Source organism: Lepeophtheirus salmonis, chromosome 7 (assembly GCF_016086655.4).
Source record: "Lepeophtheirus salmonis chromosome 7, UVic_Lsal_1.4, whole genome shotgun sequence".
NCBI classification, from domain to species: Eukaryota; Metazoa; Arthropoda; class Copepoda; order Siphonostomatoida; family Caligidae; genus Lepeophtheirus; species Lepeophtheirus salmonis.
Window position 1 is genome coordinate 1,691,169 of NC_052137.2, and position 21,335 is coordinate 1,712,503.

At 32.7% G+C, this 21,335-nt stretch overlaps 3 protein-coding genes across 5 annotated transcripts; 2 read left to right on the top strand and 1 right to left on the bottom strand.

Moving 5' to 3' along the window:
- Window positions 1–1,882: 1,882 nt before the first annotated feature.
- Window positions 1,883–5,771, bottom strand: LOC121121606 (uncharacterized). The gene is made up of 7 exons (XM_071890076.1): window positions 5,614–5,771; window positions 5,332–5,542; window positions 5,162–5,268; window positions 4,979–5,096; window positions 4,913–4,917; window positions 4,616–4,858; window positions 1,883–4,370 (listed from the first exon to the last, which is right to left on the bottom strand). The coding sequence occupies exons 1-7, from the start codon at window positions 5,632–5,634 to the stop codon at window positions 2,295–2,297; spliced, it is 2,781 nt and encodes a 926-aa protein (XP_071746177.1). The 5' UTR covers window positions 5,635–5,771; the 3' UTR covers window positions 1,883–2,294.
- An 864-nt stretch (window positions 5,772–6,635) lies between these two features.
- LOC121121682 (tRNA pseudouridine(38/39) synthase) lies at window positions 6,636–8,940 on the top strand. The gene is made up of 2 exons (XM_040716650.2): window positions 6,636–7,773; window positions 7,834–8,940. The coding sequence occupies exons 1-2, from the start codon at window positions 7,504–7,506 to the stop codon at window positions 8,824–8,826; spliced, it is 1,263 nt and encodes a 420-aa protein (XP_040572584.1). The 5' UTR covers window positions 6,636–7,503; the 3' UTR covers window positions 8,827–8,940.
- Window positions 8,941–10,672: 1,732 nt separating this feature from the next.
- LOC121121410 (ethanolaminephosphotransferase 1) lies at window positions 10,673–14,381 on the top strand. Of its 3 annotated transcripts, none has more exons than XM_040716327.2 (4): window positions 10,673–11,027; window positions 11,092–11,307; window positions 11,369–12,381; window positions 14,069–14,381. In XM_040716327.2, the coding sequence occupies exons 2-4, from the start codon at window positions 11,146–11,148 to the stop codon at window positions 14,097–14,099; spliced, it is 1,206 nt and encodes a 401-aa protein (XP_040572261.1). In that variant the 5' UTR covers window positions 10,673–11,027; window positions 11,092–11,145; the 3' UTR covers window positions 14,100–14,381. The 3 variants fall into 3 exon arrangements, 1 of the variants encoding a protein (XP_040572261.1); XR_011781026.1 differs by having other exon boundaries at window positions 10,686–11,027; window positions 11,369–12,637; XR_011781027.1 differs by lacking the exon at window positions 10,673–11,027 and having other exon boundaries at window positions 11,046–11,307; window positions 11,369–12,637.
- The last annotated feature ends 6,954 nt before the right edge of the window (window positions 14,382–21,335 follow it).

Genomic DNA, 21,335 nt, shown 5'->3' on the forward strand with positions numbered 1-21,335 from the left:
GGGTTATGCTCTTATAATTTCTCCTAAGAGTAAAACTTCCTTTACTAATATATAATTATTCAAAGTAAATAAATACTAATCAATTAATTTGAATATGAAGCATCTATTAACTAATTTTAATTCCCTCACATATAAATTATGTAATTATATAGCCTCATAGGTAATCAAATTTTTTCTCCGGAATATTATTGTAATGTAAATTCACGCAACCTACCCGCCTTACTATATTTAATTTTTTTAATAAATATTATAAACTTAATTGACCATAAATCAATCAAAATCCACCTTTTTTGAAGGCATTTTTTTTTTTTTAAATTGAAATATAAGGTATATTCTACAAAAAACTCAGCTATGATATAAAGCATTTGAAGAATAAATAAAAAGGATATTAGCATCTAAGTTAGGTCCTTCATTTTACTCGATTTCTTGGTGGTTATATACATTTTTTATTAAATGTAATCAAGATAACGTAATAAATAATTCACTTTTTAAATGCTGAAATGTTTTTATAAATTTATTATTTTCTTTGATCTTCATATATATCGTTTTTTTTATGTCGAAATATGGCACTGAATCTTAGTTATACCCTAAAAACTTGATTTTTTTTTTTTTAAAAGGCTTTAAAAGCCAAACCTTCATGGATTGAAAGTTTTAATGGTCATATTTGTGTTTTACGGCTTAAATTACATTGATAAATGTGGGTTTCAGTGTGCAGGCGTTCCAAGACCTTCATTTTGTAGCATAGTGTAATATATAAATAAAAAAGGTTCCTTTTATTTGATTTTTTTATTTGTATAAAAGCACTATGCAAAAGTGTAATTGCGTAAAACCACTCATGATACACATAAGATCATAAAACATGATTAGAACATCAAATAACATTGTCTTTGAGATATGTAAAATATTATGACTTTTCACCCCGAGTCTGTGACTTTTTGACCCTGGTCAGGGGGGAAAAGTCACAATCCAGATCAGCCACATTGAGAGTCTGTCCAGCTCATCCTATAATCCGTAACCTAAAGCCACTTTTTACACTGTTAACCAAAACATGGAACTAGGATCTGATGCTAGATCATTGTTTTATACAAAAAACATTGGTCATGAGGCTCAGAAAAGTGGAATTTGTGACTCCCCCCTACGGCTTTTCTTAAAGTTTTAAGTATTTTTTGGGGGCACTCATGATATATATTCCTATTTATTGATAAGCAATGTGAAATAAATATAAAAATGAACATATAGAACAAAAATTATTGGTCAAGTTTACGATTTGAACCTATAAAAAAAGCTTAAAGCCTCATTTAAAATTCTTCATTTACCTAAATTCCTACCAAGTTCATGCCAAAAAATGGAAGAAAAAGTAAACTTTAAGAGGATTTTTTAATTCATGGTTCTTCTATGCGAAGAATTTTATGCAGTAAAAAATGGGTATATGGGGTGAGAACGTTGACTATAAGAGTATTTTTATTATATCTAGATTTGACTGTATATATATTCTGCGTCTCCAGGATTATATATTTATGTTTGTATTTTTTTTTTTTTTTTTTTTTTTGGGGGATTCAAAAACAAAACAAAAAAATTGAAAATTTCACAAAAAATTGATTTTTTTTTAACTTCAAAACCCCATAGCTATTCATAAAAAATGATTTTTTTGGAAAATATTTTCAAAAACCTAGTTGATCACAAAAATTATAAGAATTACATTTCAAATATTAAGCTTTTTCGAGAAAAAAAAAATCAAAAATCCACAGCTATTGACAAAAACAGCTACAGCTCATCCAGTCCACCCCAGCTAAGGCCCCTAATTATTTTTCTAGATCGTACATATTACGTACTAATTAAATATGTATGAGATTCAATTCCAGGAGCAAAAGAGAGAGATGGATTTTTGTAAGGGCATCTTATTATGCTTTATTTATGTATGCGTTGCCATTTTATCGGCTTTACTCTCTGAAACAATATATAGTACTACTACTATGTAATAATAATATTTATAACATAAACAAAAATATAAAATAATTTTCAATACACGAATTACGTCTACATAATAATAATCAATACTTTTTCGAATATTATTATAGGTATTCTTGGAAAGTGTGTATGTATGCATATGTAAATATCTGAAATGAAAGATAAAACAATACCACAGGTATTGTAAGTAATAAGCGTAATTTCTTCTTCATTTGAAGAGGAGAAGAAGAAGAAAAACAAACAAATGAAGTTAAAGTTATCATCAATAGGCAATGAGGTTGATTGTATGAACAGTGGTTCATGTTGTATGTATCACGTCTTTCTTATTATTTTAAACCTAAGTACTTTTGAATTTTCTTAATAGTCAATTTATCTAATAAACACAGATCAAAGTCAAAGTTATCTTCATCATCACAGGCATAACAGCCGGTTTGTTGCACAATTCGAACAATATTGCCAATGTTATCACTCTCAGTGGGGTTATTAATCCGTTCTTGTATGAGTTTAAGGGTCTCAAAATAATCCCCACTAAGCTCTTCAATGGGCAAATAGTCTTGATGATCCTTTTGAACAGGACTTTTTGAGGAGTAGAGATTCAGAAGAACATGAGGATGGGTGGGTGAATTATTGAGCCAGGATTTTTTATAGGATTCGGAACTGGGATGATGATACTCGGGTTCAACGAGAGTCACCTCTTCCTCATGCTCCACATCCTCCTCTTCCATGGGAATGATGTTTTCATCTTCTGACATGGGACTAACGGGAGAATTGACTAATTGAGGAGGTTCAATTAAGCTACTGGTCATGTGAATGTCCTCATCTTCCTCCTGCTTCTTCTCCTCCACCTCCACCTCGACTTCTTCGACCTCGACAACATTATTATTATCCTTCCCCTTTTCCTCATCTTGGGAATAGTTGGGAGAGTTGTTGCTTGAGGTAGGAAAGGAGGCCGGAGTGGAGGAGGAGGAAGAGTGAATGGATGAGGCTGGAGCGGAGCCTTCCTTGATTCCCGGAGGAGATGAAGGGGGTGTGATGGAGACCGATCTAGGAGGAGAAGAAGAAGACCGATAAGAAGAGTCACTGTGGATAGGTGATTTAGAATGAATTGAAACAGGTGATGGGATGGGACTAACAGGTGGTGAGGGAGCGGGGACTGGTGAAGGTGAGTGAGAGTGAGAAGGGGATCGAGAGGGGGACTCCTCCTTCTCCTTTCTCTTTCTCTTCTTCTCCTTCTCTTTTTTCTTCTTCTTGTCTTTCTTCTTCTTCTTTTCCTTTCTCTTGAGTACTTCTTTCTCTTCGTCAGAGGACTCAGAAGGGACCAGTGGAGACCCAGACTCCACACCTCGCCCTCCACCCTGATCAGAATCAGATAATCTCTTTACGCTGGCATCTTCTTTGGCTTTGGACTTGAGTATACCCAGAACAGTTCCATAGCCTTTTGACTTTTCCTTCCTTTTGGACGAGGATGATATTAATTTCCTTTCTTCCTCAAGTTTCTTTTCCTTAAGGCTCTTTTCATATCTCTCTTTGGCTAGCTTTGCATCCCTTTCCGCGGCGGCGGCTCTCTCCTTTTCCTCCTCCTTTTTCCGTTTAAGTGCTGCTGCAACTTCTTCAGCAGCAGCGGCAGCAGCCGCGGCACGAGCAAGCTTTTTCTGCTCTTCTGCTGCTTCTTTCTTTTTACGCTTTTCTTTTTCCTTCCTTTCTCTTTCCTTCTTTTCTTTACGCTCCTTCTCCTTTTGGAGGCGATCCCTAAGCTCCTTTTCCTTCAAATCCCTTTCTTTCTTCTCTCGGGCTTCTTTTTCCAAACGCTCTTTTTGTTCTTTTAGCTTTATTCGATGAAGTTGCAGCTCTTCTTCCAATCTTCGACGCTCTTTTTCTTCATCCTCCAACTTTTCCTTAACTTCCTGTTCCTTCACTTTTTTGAGTCTCTCCTCCTTCTCCCTTTTCCGTCTCTCCTCTTTTTCTTTATGCCTTTTCTCCCGATGTTCCTTTTCCCGCTTATGCTTTTCTTTTTCCCAATCTCTATCTTTGGATGAGGACTTATGACTTTTGCTTTTCGAGGATGAAGAAGTGGAAGTTGGTGGTGGTGGTGGTGGTTGCGGGGATTTTGATAAAGATTTGTCATTCTTTGACTTAGAGGATGATGTTGATGAAGATGATGGTATTACGGAAGGAGAGGGCGTAATTGAGTTAGAATAAGAGTAGGATGAAGAGTTAGAGTTGAGGCCAGTGCCGTTATTCACAGTCGTGGTGGGCAAACTACTTCTTACTTTATCTTCTTTAGAAGTAGTTTTTTCTTTTTTACTTGAACTGGATCCTTTTTTATCCTTTTGAATAGGTTCACCGAACAAGTTTGTAAAAGTATCGTTCGGCTTAGATTTAGAGACTGGTTGAACGGGTTCCTATAATGAATATAAAAATCCTTTATAATATTCAAACATTTAAAACAACTTTTTCACCAACCCGGAACTCCCCAAGGTCATTAAAAAATGTATTTTCTAAAAAAAAAAATGTTTAAGAAGACCCTAAAATTTGATATTTGATCAAAATACATAGGCTCCCCTCACAAAAAAAAGAAGAACTAAGAGCTCCGCAGGTATGAAAAGGTTGGGAATCACTGTTATAGAAAACTAATTAAAAGTTTTACCTTTATCTTTTTAATTGGCTCATTTAACTTAGGCACTTTTCGTAACTCTTTCTCTCGAGTTGAAGAAGAAGATCTCGATGATGACTTGGACGATTCTTTTCTCCTTTCTTTTTCATTTTTATGGTCCTTTTCTTTGGTTTTAGACGAAGAGGATGAGGAAATAGACGTAGAGTGGCCTCCTCCTTTTTCCCGTCGAGATGAGGATGAGGTCGAGGATGAACGATGTTTTGAATTTGAGTATACCTATAAAATGAGATAGGATAAATTTTGAGTTGAAAAAAAGATAATCCAACTAACAAGATCTTTTTCATTTTTGAGAACACCTCCTCCTTTAACAAGATTTCGGACGAAATCCTTATTAGCAGTCTTTATCATGACACTTTCTAGGCGATGAAACCGGCAATCTTTTTTTTATGGCATCCTTGGACATGCCTTTTTCGGGAGGGAATGATGATAAAAAAATGTCATAGGTAAAGGAGAGCTAAAAAAAAAAAAAAAAAGACACATTATAGAAATCCTGACATAGATCTATGAACCCCAAGTTACTTTTCTAAAAGCATCTTTGTCCGTCGTTCCTTTAAAATACACCTCCACATTAATGAGGAAGCCAGCGTAGCCTTGCTCTTGAATTCTGTAGGGAGGTTCTTTCACAACTAGAAAATAATGAAAACATAAATTTGGAATGATATAAAGAAGCTCAAAGTCCACTGAGTTACCTCGAACGGGGTTTTTAAATGTCTCATGGAGATAAAATACGACTTTTTCGAAGTAATATTCGCACCTTCCATTATCTTTGCCCTTGATATAAAACTCCCAATCGTGTGTGAATTGCCCTGACTTGGTCACTTTCTCGGGATGATTCCACAATTGATCCTTTACACTGGCTTTATGGCCAAGCTCTAATAGAAGCTCAACAGAAGGGAGCTGCTTAATTCATCCATGGAAACAGAAGTCGGTGTGAAAATTATAGTAACTCAGGGGAAATGAAAATAACTTACGTCTTTATCCTTCTTGGACATCACTGCGATCCGAATCTCGAGAAGGGCAAGGGCGAGATGCAGTCCTTTTAGTTTTATAAACCAAGGATGTTTCTTCTCGATCCAGGATGGAAATGTATCAATGTACAGTATGTGTTAAAAAATAAACATTGGAGAGAAAATGAGACTCAGTGCTACCAACTCGAGCTGCTCATTCCCTAGCTAGCTACACTACTATTAAATACTATGTGGACGTATTCTGTACTGTATAGCTGTTCAGGTTGAGGCGTTACACTCTTCAAAACATTTACCTCCCTTGACGTCATCAAATAGCCCAACTGTCATGAATGCGAAATAGGCGCTACTGTGCTAGTAAACAGTGTAATTGTAGGGGAGATGGGTAGGATGTCACAGTCACACAAGGCGTAGGTATTATTAAGAATACAGGAGCCATGTACTGAATCATCATAGTAATTCATGGCTGAATATATGCGTATTCATTATGTCCTATTTCCTTTTGTACTATTCTTAATCAAAATATCCCTTCTCTAAAAATAAATTTCAACTCTCTTGATATTTTTATCTTATACGGATTCAAGTATTTTGTTACTTCTTTACATGATTGTTTCATTTCTCTTCCATATTACTTAAAAAATGAACTAATTTACGAAATAAAAATATCATAAATATGTTATTTAACTTATTTAGGAACTTGATTCAAATAAAGTAGAATTAATACACATTCATTTCAACAATCTGAATTTCTCTGTTTTAAGTATTAACATTACAAATTTGACTTTTAGGATGACATGCTATAAGTAATGAAATTAATATTTGATTTATGACAATTTGGCTTTCGATATGTTATTTGTAGGTTAGTGTCTCTGCCATCTTTGAACTCCATTTCAAGTACAAAAAAGTATTTTATACATCATTCATTTTGACGAGTGGAAAAAAATACAAACTGCTCTGGTCTTCCCTATTGTATGAGTCACGAAACAGTCAAGGAAGCGGCATCACATGAATCAAAACATTGCATGTGTGTGACATCATCGAAGAATCCCTCATCTGTCAATATTGAATATAATTTATAATATAAATGTTGTGTACAAGTTACGCGGACTGTGCAAGTTACAACTTGTACAAGTTTCAATTTTTTCTTCATTAATGTATTATTTAATTATAACATGAGCCATTATATTTACTATACATTGATAGTATCATTTAATTTGGATCTATTCAAATGACATGGTTATTATGTATTTATGAGTCATATAACTCTGGGAGGTTGAAATTTATAATGTGCAACAGAATACTTATATTTAGGTATGTTAATAGGATTACAAGCCCCTCACATAGTCTCAGTAGGAGAAGATGGAAAGAGTTTGATTTTTTTTTAAAGTAATTTCAAGATTGAAATTACTAATAGGTATTAAACTCTCCTTTTCTGTTTTGTATTATTTTTAAAGGGTTCATCTATCATTTGAAGAAATTACATGGAGCTGGGATGAACCATATTTGCGGTATATATCAGAAATTGTAGCTAAGAAGAAGTAAACTAAATATTTGCAGAAAACATCAAATTACTCCGTTTCCATCGAATAAATAATGGAAATATTGGTATCACTGAATTTAGGATAAAAAGTTGCATCGTATAAAGTTGTTCAGATCTAAATTTTTTGGAATCCTTTAACATACCTACTTATATTTTAGTTGTTTGTATTAAAATAGTCAAAAATGACATGTATAATCCATGAAATATTCAATTATTGTATTCTCCTCATCCCAAATTCGTAAATCCTTGATTTAAAATATTTCCTCTCATTTTTTGGTTGTAACTTGTACATTTTCCTTATACATGTTACAACTTGTACAAAATCCCAACTTGTACACAACATATACAATAAAAGAATGGATCTTTCGCAGCACTCACGTGAGGAGTTGATCCAGGAAATCCGTCGGTTGGAGAAACATGTCCTTCAGTTGAGGAATGTGATTGCTAAAAAGGGAGATTCTCGGGATAAAAAAATAATACGTCATAAAAAGAAAGGGCGGGAGTTTGATCATTCCCTGTATAAAAAACGAAAAGTCTTATTTCAAATAACTTATTTCGGATGGAATTATCATGGATTTACGACTCAAGAAGACTCTTGTATGACGATTGAGGCTCACTTATTTAAGGTTCATTTATTAGTGTAATAATGCTTTATTGATAATGATGTTTATTGTATTATTTTCTAGGCATTGCTAACGACATGTTTGATCCAAAGCAGAGAGACTTCCAATTACCACCGCTGTGGCCGTACCGATAAGGGTGTGTCCGCCTTCCGACAAGTCATATCTATAGATGTACGCACAAACTTAAAGGAAGGGATAGGTGTTTTCGATTACCCGGATTGTAAAGCGGATTCGCGTCCAGATATGCCTCACGAAATTGATTACATTAAAATCATAAATAGCAATTTACCTCCTGATATTCAGCTCATTGCTTGGACACCCGCTCAGAATAGAGAATTATCGGCTCGCTTTGATTGCAAAAAAAGGACTTACAAATATTTTTTCCCTTTGGGCTCCATCAAAAGTTTAAGCAAAATGAATGAAGCAGGCGCTAAATTAGTTGGTTCTCACGATTTTAGGAACTTTTGCAAAATGGATGTGAGCAATGGGGTTCTTACTTACATTCGGAGAATGGTGAATGTATCTACCTCCGTTTTGGAGCCTTCAAAAGAAAAAGAGTCTTCTCCCTATGATTTGTGTGTGTTAAAAGTAGAGGGCAATGCTTTCCTATGGCATCAGATACGCTGTATAGTGACTGTGCTATTCCATATTGGACAAGGTCGAGAAGAGCCGGAGCTCATTGATGAATTACTCGACATAGAAAAGAATCCTTGTCGCCCCCAGTATGGCCTTGCCTCGGAAATCCCTCTTAATCTATTTGATTGTTCTTATGAGGGTCTCACATGGGACTATAATCTCGAGTCTCTTCGAACTTGCATCAAAGGCTTTCAAGAGTTATGGGCAGAGCATGCCATTAAGGCGCAAATGATTAAAGCATGTCTTGATGAATTAGAAAGTCATTTTGATGAACGAGTTATAGAGCAAGCAAGTGCGTTACTTCCTCATTCAAAGCAAAGGATATATACACCCTTTTTGGAAATGCTCAAATGTCCTAGTTTGGAAGAGAAAATACAGAGATTGAATAAAAGACGGAAACGGAATGAAAATAGCGATTGATTTATAGTGCAACTTCATAACATTGTTAAATCTGCTCGGGTTTACATGTGTTTACGTCATGTTCTAATATAACCCAGTATTACGAAATATATTTATACCAAGTGAATACAATCACTTAAATTGTTGATATGAATAATATTATATAGTCCTATTATATACATAATAATGCAAGTGAGGTAAAAAGGGATGTGTGATTCAATTCACTGATGATATCAGAGGAAATATTATCCATCATTAGTTATTGAGGATTACCCAAATATTATTGCTTGTTACGCCTCATAGTTATGTAACTTCAGCATTTAACATCAATATCTAGAGGCGTCCGCTAGCCGTGGGCTGGAGGGGCTGTAGCCCTCCCCCCAATTAACGAATTTTTGTTTTTTAATTTAATTTAATTTTTCGATTATCATTTTTGATAAATTTTTTTCCTAAAAATAAATTTTTTAAGAATAGCTATGGATTTTTGATAAAAAAATCAAAAGCCAAGCCCCTCCCCCAAAAAAAAAAAAAAAAAATAATTAATAATAATAATATAATCCTGTGAACAGCTCTGATATCATGTTACAATGTTAGCTATCGATCCTTCGGACTGTTAATAATACTAAGGAATTTAATTCTAGAAAAGGTCTATAGAATTCCATGCCTAAGGATACAATATTTAATTTTTTGTTTATGCTGTACTCATGAGACCCATTTATTTGAGTTATATAGCACGGACTCATCCATTTGATCCCCTTTTAGTAATGTTAACAAAATTACAGTATAAAAAAAGAGCAATTTTTATGGAAGACAAACTTGATAAACCTTGCTCATAAATAAATTTGATCTTGGATTGTTTACTTAATTTGATGACTAATAATGACCAGGAAGGAGGCAAAACATGTGTTTGAGTCTTTTTAAAAAGTATATAAGTCATGCATTCATTCATTGATCTGACTGTTTATTAAGCATTTTCTGGCTACAAAATTTTTAAAAATAATAATTAATTTTCTATCATGTAGATATTGGATATTTTGCCTGCTAATATATCAGCCCACGTCTAATATTTATCCAAGAACACTGAAATTAATATGGAACGATTGACGTTGATTTATTTTAGTGTGCACTTATTGTGACGGAAGTGCAAAATAATTTTATCATATTTATAAAGTAAACGTAGTAAATTGAAACAGTCATTTCAAAAAATAATTAAATTAATTTTTTTAGAAAGCTTACCCATTAAACAATTATCATTTCAATGACATAGAATATGTAATTTTAATTTAATCCAACTTTATATAACAAAAAACATAATATGTTATGTACAATATACACTTTAACAGTGAGGATAAAATTGAGTAATTCACAATTCAATCAAACTATTGGGGATAAAAATTAGTAGTTGAAGAATTTTTTGAACACTTTCTCCTTTATACTTGGATAAAGTTGGATCTATTCGCTTCAATTACAAATATTTTAGTTTTTGATATCGAAGAATTTTGATCCAATTTGATTGAAAGAAAGTACTGAGTAGATGGTCATTACTGATTGACTATTTTTAAGAACCATGTTAGTTGGATACAAAATTGATTTGTTCTTGCTCATTTGAATAGGATACATATTGTGTAGTAGTGTTCATAGATTATGTGTTTCCTATTAAAAATTGGGCTAAATTAAAAATATATAATAAATATTATATATCATTGAAATGATAATTGTTTAATTATTAAAGTTTCTAATTAAAAAAATGATAATATTTTGAGATGGCTAAGAAATTAATATGAGAAAACTAAATATTTGCACTCCCGTCAACTCCCTCTCAAAAAAAAGAGTGGGTTCTTGATAATCATGTCAGCGTTCCATCATTGACTTATGGACTTATGCTTTAAAATAGTGAACGAAGGAACAAATAAAAAAGACAAAACTAGATCAACAACTTTGCATATGGAACATTATAAACAAATAAGTTGTTTTAAATGAGACTTGTGTAAATGGGAAATTGTTTGTGGATGACATATTTATATATTATGTATATATATATATATTAGATAAAGTTTAAAGTCCTTTAGCTAGAGTATTGAATAAATATTCAATATTAATTACTACTGATGGTGTTGCTAATTGGATATATCCAATATTGTTCAATGACTTAGAGAGCTAGGAGTGGAGTGCCATTTTTTAAGGGTCTATTCACAAGACTCTTGTCAAAAAAGAAAGAAAAAGTATTTAATTATTTTCGAAAAAAAATACTCCTGAGTTTTTTTCTTTTTTTTTTTTGTTTCTCAGTTCAACAGTTGACGGGGAGAAAAGGATAATTCATTCATTGAATCATTCATCGATATGAAGCGAAGTAAAGGATACTTGGAAGTGGAATACTTAAATGAGGAGGCCCTCAAGGGCTTCCAATCCTACAAGTATAATTCGGTAGACACGAGTCCTCTCAGCAATTATGTGATGCATCCATTTTGGAACTGGGTTGTGGATAAATTATGTCCGAAATGGGTGAGTCTTTGGAGATGGGATTGGACTCATTCAGGATTTGATTGTCCACTTTATTTTACAGATAGCACCGAATTTACTCACACTGAGTGGCTTCATTTGTTGCGTGGCGCATTATCTGGTTCTGTCCTATTACGACTATGACTTTGCGAATCCCTTGGACATCGCTCGTTGGGCCTGGCTTGCCGCCTCCATCCTCCTCTTCCTCTCTCACACACTTGACGGAATCGATGGAAAGCAAGCACGGCGGACAGGAACATCAGGACCTCTTGGAGAACTCTTTGATCATGGTTTAGACTCTTGGTCCACGACTTTCATCACCACTTCTTTATACGCGTTATTTGGAAATGATCCCATCTCGAGTATCTCAACGGCTCGCATGTATTTTGCATTATGGGCAGTGTTTTTGAACTTTCAAATCTCACATTTCGAAAAGTACAACACGGGGATCATGTATCTTCCTTGGGGCTATGACGTGTCCATGGTTTCTGGAAGTCTTTTGTACCTTTTGACTTTTTTTGTAACTCCGGCCTTCTACTCCTCTTCTTGGATGCCCTTTTCGCCGGGACGTGTTCTAGAGATCATCCTTTATATTGGAAGTGTGGGTGTTACAGTGCCTGCAGCTATTTATAACATTTACCTGTCCTATAGAGATGGTACTGGAAAGAACCGACCGTTCAAAGAAGCCATTCGCCCTCTAGTCTCTTTCTTTACTGCTTTCATCGTTTGCGTTTCTTGGATCACATTCTTTCCAACGGCATTGAATGAGGATCCCCGATGCTTTTACTATATGACTGGCGTTCTTTACTCTAATATTGCTTGCCGACTGATTGTGGCCCAAATGAGTAACACTCGCGTGGAGCTTATCAATGCCCTCATTATCCCCACATTCGTATCCCTGATTTTAGTATCCTTGCTACCTCAGAAAGAACATATCCCTCTCCTCTACCTCCTTACCATATTGCTAACTGTAGCGCATATCCACTATGGAGTTTGTGTCGTAAGACAATTGTGTGAATATTTTGACATTCAATGCTTTAAAATCAAGAATAGATCTGACACGGATGATCAACAAAGGTTATTATCCTCATCGTCCAAAGATGAGTCTCCTTCTACATCTACTGTAGTAGACATTGTTTAACAAAAGAAATTACATAATTATTTTCCCGTTTAATATAAATTCAAAGTCAATCAAAAACATTCATTTTTATTTTACTTAATATCAAGGAAATTGTTGAAAGAGAATTGTTGATAATAATTAAGGAATACTATATTTATATTTATTCAATCATTTATTTATTTTTCCCCCATTTGCATTTGCAAAATCCAATGAGTGAGTATTTGATTTTGATTAATTTAATCTTTCTGTCATTCTATTAACACTATAATAGTATCACAAATAACACCAGTCGATAAAATTTCTACTTTGTTTACCCCTTGGATTGAGATGCTGTGCCCCGAATATATTTTATCTCGAGCAACATGGAAATTCCCTTTATAATAAAAAAAAAAGTTTTGCTTTCGTGGTCTTTACTGTGTTTTTTTCTAAAGTTATTTTTTGACAACAACCATATCATTTAGTGTGTTATTTTAAAACACAATAAGACACAATGTCCCTTCCAACTACAAAAACAAAGTGACAAGAAATGGACCCTTTCTTGTAAAGTCTAATACATTCCTCATTTTTGATCCCAATGTTCAAAGTCATAGTTTTTTATATAAGTTATTTTTATAAAGAGCACCAAAAAAAAATTAAAGTTATAAACTTGATTTTTTTAATTTTTTTATGCATACCTAAATATTTAACTCTCGCAGTATATTGACAGTAAATATGTGGCCCCTCCAACACAAAAGTAAACTAGAATGATTCTTCGCAAAATTGAGAATGGATTACATTTGTATCCTTCGAAGAATTATTGTCAATTTTTATCAACAAAATGTGATTATTAACCTTTTGGGTGTGCTTCAAATTGCACAAATTGATCGTCACAATAAACGAATGAGACATTGACTGATTTTATGGTTGAATGAAGTCATATCGAAGCCAAGATAAGTCTCTTAAATCAAATAAAGGGCCTAAACTATAGCTAAAATTAATTGAATATCAGGGCTACTACCAGTAATTTAAAGTCAAGAACTCAGATTGACTCAAATATGCCTATGAAATAAAAAATAATTTGGGATTTTCCTCTTTTCTTGATTTCTGTTCAAGATTTTTTTTTTTATTGACGGACCGCATATATAAAATGTTGCACTCTTTCGTAGGCCACAAAAGCAGAAATTTCCCAAAGCAATATCTAGATCCTTTTCATGCTTCTTGAGGTCAGTAAAGGCTCAAAGAGAGGAATGGGGGACAAGACATCCCAATGCAAGGGTCAAAATTTGTTTAAGACATATTATCATGTATTTGTTGCAAGGGGCTCGCTCTCTAATTCAAAAGCATCGAAAATGTACATAGATGGATATATGTATTAATCAATGTACAGATTTAGTCCGTTTTTGAACCATAGCTTCATATCAATACTCTGCACTTGACTGTTGTTATTATTATTAATTATAATGTAAAATTGGGATTCTAAAATCATTAACTCACAACACTCTATTTATACACACTCACAAACCGTTCTTTTTCTTATATTTATTATAACAAACAGACACAAATTTAGGTGATTCGACTTTAGTCCTTGTCCACTTAGTTACTTATATATATATATATATGTATTACTAGTAATCGCTTATAAGGCTTTTTATGTTTTGTTTTCAGGCAAGTGCAAGCCGTTGATAAGAGAAGGTAGAAGAAGAAACTGAAAAGATGTGATTTGGAAAAGAAAATCAAAATTTGTTGTGTCGTCAACGTTGGCTTATTTGCTTAGCTGGGAAAATTCTATGTCAGAGGCTGTTATTGCTTATAATTAATTATTACTAAATTATTTTATGTAGACTTTTAATATGTTCATTTTGGATTTTGTAAAAATCCAGGTTGTATTGTTCATAAGTTTTTTATATTCCTTCTATATATATTTTTTTTTTATGTAGCGTTAGTTAATATTTTACTACAATATACATTCAACAAACTATTCATGGCTCTTCGAGGTATTGTTTATTTGTCCATCAATCACTTTGTAAAAGTATTGAACCATGTAATGATAAAAACAATCTCAGGGGCGTCCGCAGGATTATATATATATATATTTATTTATTTTTTTTTTTTCGGGGGGCTTAGTTTTTGGAGTCTTTTGAAAAAACGATAATCTTGAATATTTACTATAGTATTTATATATATAAATAGGATCACTCAAAAAATACAAAATCCTTGGCTATGCATATTTTTTAAATAGATTTTTTTTTTTTTAATCAAACGGAATATTTTTCTACAATAATAATATAAGCTATGATATTCCTTATCACTATGAATGATGGATAAGTTATAGATGTCTAAATAAGAGTCTCGTTTTTCATCATTTTTCACCCTAAATAAGAAACAATAATAACATTTTCAACAGTTTCATCCATCGTACTTCAATTTGGTGATTGTCTTAATAATAACAAATGTTTCTTAAACGATAGTGGTCTCGAATTACTATAATCTCAATTATTTTTGAAACTTGATAACCCCAGAAAAAACGTAGATCAGTTTTGGATATTGCGCTTATAGATAAGTTATATTCTTGGCTTCATTTCATTGGTAGAAATTTTGACTCTAATTGTTCCCTTGTGTTATTTTTCTATCTGTTTAAAAAGTTTATAAAAATAAACTTTTTGAGTAGAAAGTAGGGATATTGTAAATCTTGGTGAAAAGGGGAGGGGGGGTCAGTTGCATTTTTTCTCCTATAGTTTATTCTTATCTATTATTTTATATAATTAAACTTCACATCAAACATATTTTTTAGCCAGAGCAGGACTCTGAAGGGGTTTTTGAGATTGAATTTATCCGATTTATACTACTAATACATTGAAATTTAATAATTCAACATTATGAAAAGGTCTATAATATAGTTATTTATTCCTCAAATAATAGTCTTATAATTTTCTTAATTTATAATTCAAACTTGATTTTTTTAAACTGTTGCAATCCTCTCTGCCTATGGGGACAGTTCCCCAATTTCACGATTCGCATTCAAATATAAGTTGCAGAAAAACTACTGACTGGTAGAATCTTTCAAATGATTAAAAAAATTTAAAACATATGTTGGAGGTTTGGGGTCAAATGGGTATCTTTTAGCTTTCGGCTCATAACTCTTCATTTTCAAATATTATATATATATTTTTTAAATATTAGCCATACTATGGGCTACCAAACGGTATAAGTTTAACTTAAGTTATATTATAGATTCTATGTTTGAGGCAATAAATGCTTTAAAAATTATTAATGGAAAAAATCCCTCGAATTAAAATTCCTGAAAATCAAAGAAAAAAAAATAGAGAGAAGTTTTTAGATAGACTAATTCATTAAATTAAAGTATAAAGTTTCCGGAGCTATTCATGGGCGTCCGTAGGGAATGGGCTGGAGGGGCTGTAGCTCCCCCCACATTTCCGAAAAAATAATTTTCTGTGAATAGCTATGGATTTTTGAAATTTTTTCCATAAAATTTAATTTTTGAAATTTGGTTAATTTTTGGATTTTTTTTTCAAAAAGAAAAAAAATATATATATATGTGTAATCCTACGGACGCCTACGGGCTGTTAAGATTTTTTCTTACATAACATAGGCTACCCAAAAAAATGTAATGATAACATGGAAACATTAAATTTTTAAAAAGTTCGCTCAATTTCTTGGGACAAGCCCCCCAAACCTAAAAATACTCCAACTAGATATCCTACTCTATTTGTATTAAACTTTGGCATATCTGAGTCAAACCAGCTCCGATTAATTGATAAAAAAGTGTTACAACTGTCCCTAATCTTTCCCATCTGTGAATAGATCGATCGTTTTAAGCTGGCGATCGAACAGAAGCGGCCAGCATCGGTGAATAGGAGACAACACCAGGCCGCACACATCTTTGATGACGCACCAGAAGCTCTGTTAGGTCTGATGGGATGTTCTTGTACATCCACCTACAGTCCAACCTGGCACCAAGTGACTATCAGTTGTTCCAGTCTATGGCCAACGTGCTTGGGGATACAAATTTAGCCTCAATAGAGGGCTGTGAAAATTGTTTGTCTGAGTTTTTTTGCTAATAGGGACAAGGGCTTCTACGAGAAGGGCATTATGAAGTAGGATTCTCGTTTCCAACAAGTTATCGAATAGAACAGGGCATACTTGGCTTAAATAGGACCATGCTAACACTTCCATATAAGATTAAAATAGAGCAAATAAAACGTAATTACTTTTTCTCCAAACTATTATTATTTATATTTCTTTGCAATTGGACTACGTTGGTGGGATTCAGACAATATTGCTCCAACACACAGGTTGGTGAATTTGATTCAAGGTTACAATGATATTGTTCTGTCTTTTTTTTATCACTTAAATATATTATTAGCAAATAGAAACAATTAACAACTCAGTAGATAAGGGTTACAATCTTAATGAAATGCGATGCTAAGATTTTGTTACTGAGTAATTGGGCCTGAGCAATTATTGTGAGTAGATCAAATTTGGAGATAAAGTATCCTAGAAACACGAATATGCAAATTTAGGGGCAATTTTTGAAATTGAGGAGGGACCTAAAGCCTCCACCCCGGTAGACGCCCCTGATGTTAATATTCATGGAAATGTGAATTAACCACTCTGAAAAGTATAATTTAATTTATCTTGTACTCAATGAAACACATTCTCACGCTCTTTGTTTTTTTATTTTTGGCAGTAATTTTTGGTATGGATTGAAAGTACTTCACATTGAGTGGATATTTCAGTTGTTAAACGTTACTGTTTGCAATCAAAGTTAATAGTATTTCTATTAATCTTGGCTGCAATGTATTTTTTCAATGTCGCCTGCATGTAAGGGTTTAGTTAAATACATCTATTTATTTTTATGACAAACACACGAATCATATATACAAAATTTCAATCATTTATAATTATCAAATGACAGGCAATATTTCAAAGAGATATTACGGTCAATTAAAGGCATTGAATTCAAATTTTTAGGATGAATTGAAATACACGAGAGTGTTAGATGTAGTTTAAAAACTCCGTTTTATCTATAGGACTTAATTTGGCACAATATTGTCATAGAAATATAATTTATGAATTTCCTAATTCTATAAATATGGTGGTGAATTTTGGCTACTTTAAGTACAATTAACGGTGGATCCAAAGGATTAATCAGAATCATTTGTTCATTGAAATGAATTATAATTTGTTGGAAAATGTATTTTATGTTCAATTTTGAGAAAAATTATTCTAGCTTTCTTTTGGCTTGATTTGCTACAAATATGCAATTTTATTACTCAGTACTATTAAGAGATGGTCATAACTCATAAGTTATATGTATATATAATAGATTTAAATAATATGACTTAATTCATCCATATTTACATATGGGATTAAGAGAAGATCGATATGATTAAATCACAACAGAGATAGCTATTCTACTTCTCTGAAAATAAAATATTGTAAATTTTAGTCGGCTATAAGTGCTTTGAACTTATAGTTTGATTTTTTTTATGATTCCCATAGATATTTTAGAAACACAAAAAAGCTTTAGCGCCCCAGACATACATCAAAGCGTTCTTGTTTTGCTATGTTCAATCTTATTTAGCAATCTCATTTTGAGTATCCGACTTTTTTGTGCCTCGAAAACTGTAGAGCTTCATTTAACAAGCTCTAGTGAATGTATGTGTTCAGCTATTTTCAGTTTGTCTCGTCTTTGTCTTTTCTTGTCTCGTCTTCGTCAGCCAATAGTCTTCGTCATAGTTTTGTCTGTGTCATAAATCATAATATTGTCTTCGTTAGACATCGTCATTGTTTCGTCATAGTTATCTTTTATTTCGTCTACGTCCAAGTTTCTTCTTTGTCAAAGTTTCATCTTCGTCACAGTTTCGTCTTGTCTTCGTCAAAGTTTCTTCTTTATCAGAGTTTCCTCTGCATTGAAAACAATTTTTCTAATTGTATTTACATTTTCTTATAATAAATAACTTTTGAAAAATAGGGTTTTAAAGAACCAAAAAATATGTTAATATGGCCTGGAGTAGGTTCATAACCCACAACCAAATCATTGTAATTGCCAAAGAAAACTCTTAACCTTAACTTTTTCTGCCCACAGGTTCTACGATATACCAACGGGCCACTTAGTGGGCTCATACCCCAAGGGCAATTCACTGTTTTTTTATATGACTTCTAGAGTATAACCAAATTTTTTAGTTATATGATCCATTTGACTTCCTATTGGGTTTGCAAAGGCGTCTGCAAGGAGTGGGCTGGAGGGGACGTAGCCCTCGTCAAATTAAGGATATTTGTTTTATTAGTATAAATTTGTTTTCATTATTCTGGCAAATTATGCAACAGAGCAAAAAATTTAATATTTAATTTTTTTTTTCCAAAAAAATTAATTCTTCTGTTTTTTTCAAAAAAATTAATATTTGAAATTTAATTTTTAAAATTTTCTTTCTAAAAATTAAACTTTATGTGAATAGCTATGGGGTTTTGAATTTATTTTCCGAAAAATTTAATATATGAATTTTTTTTTTCCAAAAAATTTAATTTTTTGTGAATAGCTCTTGATTTTTGAAATTTTTTTCCAAATTTTTTTTTTTTCCACAAAATTATGTCAACCAGGCCCCCTCAAAATATAATCCTGTGAACATCCCCAGGGTCAGCATCAAGAATGGGGCCTCAGGCCTAGAAACGTTTAAGAGCTAAATAGCATTTGTTGAAGTTAACAAGTAAAATATTCAAAATCTGTTAAATTTTAGTCCAGGTTGTGAATCATTCATGAATCTGTAAGATAAAATTTTTTATTCTCATTCTTTGTGGCCAGTGATAGGCGAATATTTACGTATTAAATTTTTTTGGTGTACTATAATTTATTAATGATTTAAAATTGAGTACATTCCCTTAAAAGACGTAATGATTTTACAAAAAAACGTACAAATGATAAACTCATCGGCGACAGTGAAAAATAAAGATACGAAAAAAATTTATGGAGCCATAATAACAATATTGCAAAACATCGGGCCTTCAATGAATTAATTCAAATTAATTAAATACGTTAATATTTCCCTATTAAGACTACAAATACAAAGAAAAGGGAACACTATCCACAAGGAATGAGAATGCATTTAAAAAAAACTAAAATTTAACAGATTTTGACTATTTTACTTTTTAAATTCAACAAATGCTATTTTGCAATTTATAGTTATGGCTCTTAAACGTTTCTAAACCCCCCATTTCTTGACGCTGACCACCTTTGCAAAAACAGGAGGAAGTCAAATGGATCATATAATTAAACATTTTAGTTAAACTCTAGAGGTATGATAAAAAAATAGTGAATTAGCGTTGGGTTATGATCCCAGTACGTGATCAGCTGGAAAAAGTAAATAGAGTCTCGCATAAGGGTCTCATTTGCCAATTACAAGGATTTGGCGGTGAGTTATGAACTTACTCCGGGCCATACTGATATATTGCACAACTCGTGGGCTGATGAAATACATAAGTTACGGACAATGTGGAAAATTGGGCATTTTGAAAATGCCTGAGCAATGAGCAAAATTCCTGTTAAAGTGGTCAATGTGCAGAATGCCACGGCAATCTATAAAATTTCCAAAATTGTCGTCATTTTACGTTCATTAACATTGTGAGATAAAATGATTGTTGGTAATTTGATTATTATAAATTTTATTAATTGATCGGGCATTTTTGAAAATGCCCGCTTTGATTGGAATTTTGCACATTACCCACTCTGACTTGCATTTTCCACATTGCCGGTTACACATGCATACATACTACAAATAAACTTTATTATTAATTAAATTTAATACGCTTTAAGTAAAGTTTTGTGTTATAAGTTTGCTTTAAGACCATGGGGTATGTTGTACAAACCATCAGCATAAGTAATTGCATTGATTTTTTTTTGGGGGTTCGTAATCGTAAGTCATTAGTTTTTGTCAGAGTTTCGTCAGTGTCATAATATAATCTTCGTCAGACATCGTCATTGTTTTGTCGTAGTTATCTTTTATTTCGTCTTCGTCATGAAAAAAAGTTTCGTTAACGAAATGATTTTGTCTCGTCAGGCTTGACAAAGTTAACACTGATATTGTACCAGCAGGGTACTACCTAATAATTGGAACGTGGAACAGAAAGACAAAATAAAAATTGAACAGAACGCCGAAATAGCCTGCTTTATCCTTTTATAATATGACGAACGATCAGAGGAAGGAACTTGGACTCCACTTTATCTCCAACCAAAAACTGGACAGCTATTTTATACTGAACTCAAGAAAAGCCTTAACACACTATGAACCCTATATTTGTGGACTTAAAATGAGGTCAAAAGGACTCGATAAAAATATTCAAGGACTTGCAAAATAAATACTTTTCCCCACCTCTACGAACGTTCATGTACTCTTTTACATTAGATTTTTGTTTGCAACAAAATCTGAATCCCTTGAAATTTTCAAACTGAGAACAGTCCGCATTGATTGACTGCAAATAGATACATAAACAAGGATATTATCTATAAATATTTTGAACTATCTACCTAATCGATGAAGAGATGCGTTTTTTTATTTCAAAATGAGCTAAGCATGTGGACATGAGGGTTAGAAAGTAATTATTATGTCACTTCTTGTAAATCTCTTGGCATACTGACATTAATATTTTCACTCTCCCCCTCAGAATGCAAGGAATTTATGTCTGTGATGATCATCAGTTAATTTAGGTATGACACTTTTTCTTCTTCTCCCCCCCTACAAAAATAATTATTGATAAGAAATTTCAAATTTGACATTGCCTTTAATGTCAAATGATGTATTATTTGTAATCCATCTCATGATACATTCTTTCAAGATAGGAGCGATATGTATTAATTATTTGTCTCCTCCCATCTCCCACTCATGCATATTATTTAAATTAACTCAAATATTTCAAA

What these genes read in the sequence shown, in the direction of transcription:
- LOC121121606 (XM_071890076.1), bottom strand. Translation starts at nt 5,634, where the DNA reads ATGTCCAAGAAGGATAAAGAC. An exon ending in ATTTAAAAACCCCGTTCGAG is followed by an intron (nt 5,269 to 5,331) that starts GTAACTCAGTGG and finishes ATTATTTTCTAG; the next exon opens with TTGTGAAAGAACCTCCCTAC. An exon ending in AGCCAATTAAAAAGATAAAG is followed by an intron (nt 4,371 to 4,615) that starts GTAAAACTTTTA and finishes TATTCATTATAG; the next exon opens with GAACCCGTTCAACCAGTCTC.
- LOC121121682 (XM_040716650.2), top strand. Translation starts at nt 7,504, where the DNA reads ATGGATCTTTCGCAGCACTCACGTGAGGAGTTGATCCAGGAAATCCGT. An exon ending in TTGAGGCTCACTTATTTAAG is followed by an intron (nt 7,774 to 7,833) that starts GTTCATTTATTA and finishes ATTATTTTCTAG; the next exon opens with GCATTGCTAACGACATGTTT.
- LOC121121410 (XM_040716327.2), top strand. Translation starts at nt 11,146, where the DNA reads ATGAAGCGAAGTAAAGGATACTTGGAAGTGGAATACTTAAATGAGGAG. An exon ending in ATAAATTATGTCCGAAATGG is followed by an intron (nt 11,308 to 11,368) that starts GTGAGTCTTTGG and finishes TTTATTTTACAG; the next exon opens with ATAGCACCGAATTTACTCAC. An exon ending in GACACGGATGATCAACAAAG is followed by an intron (nt 12,382 to 14,068) that starts GTTATTATCCTC and finishes TTTTGTTTTCAG; the next exon opens with GCAAGTGCAAGCCGTTGATA.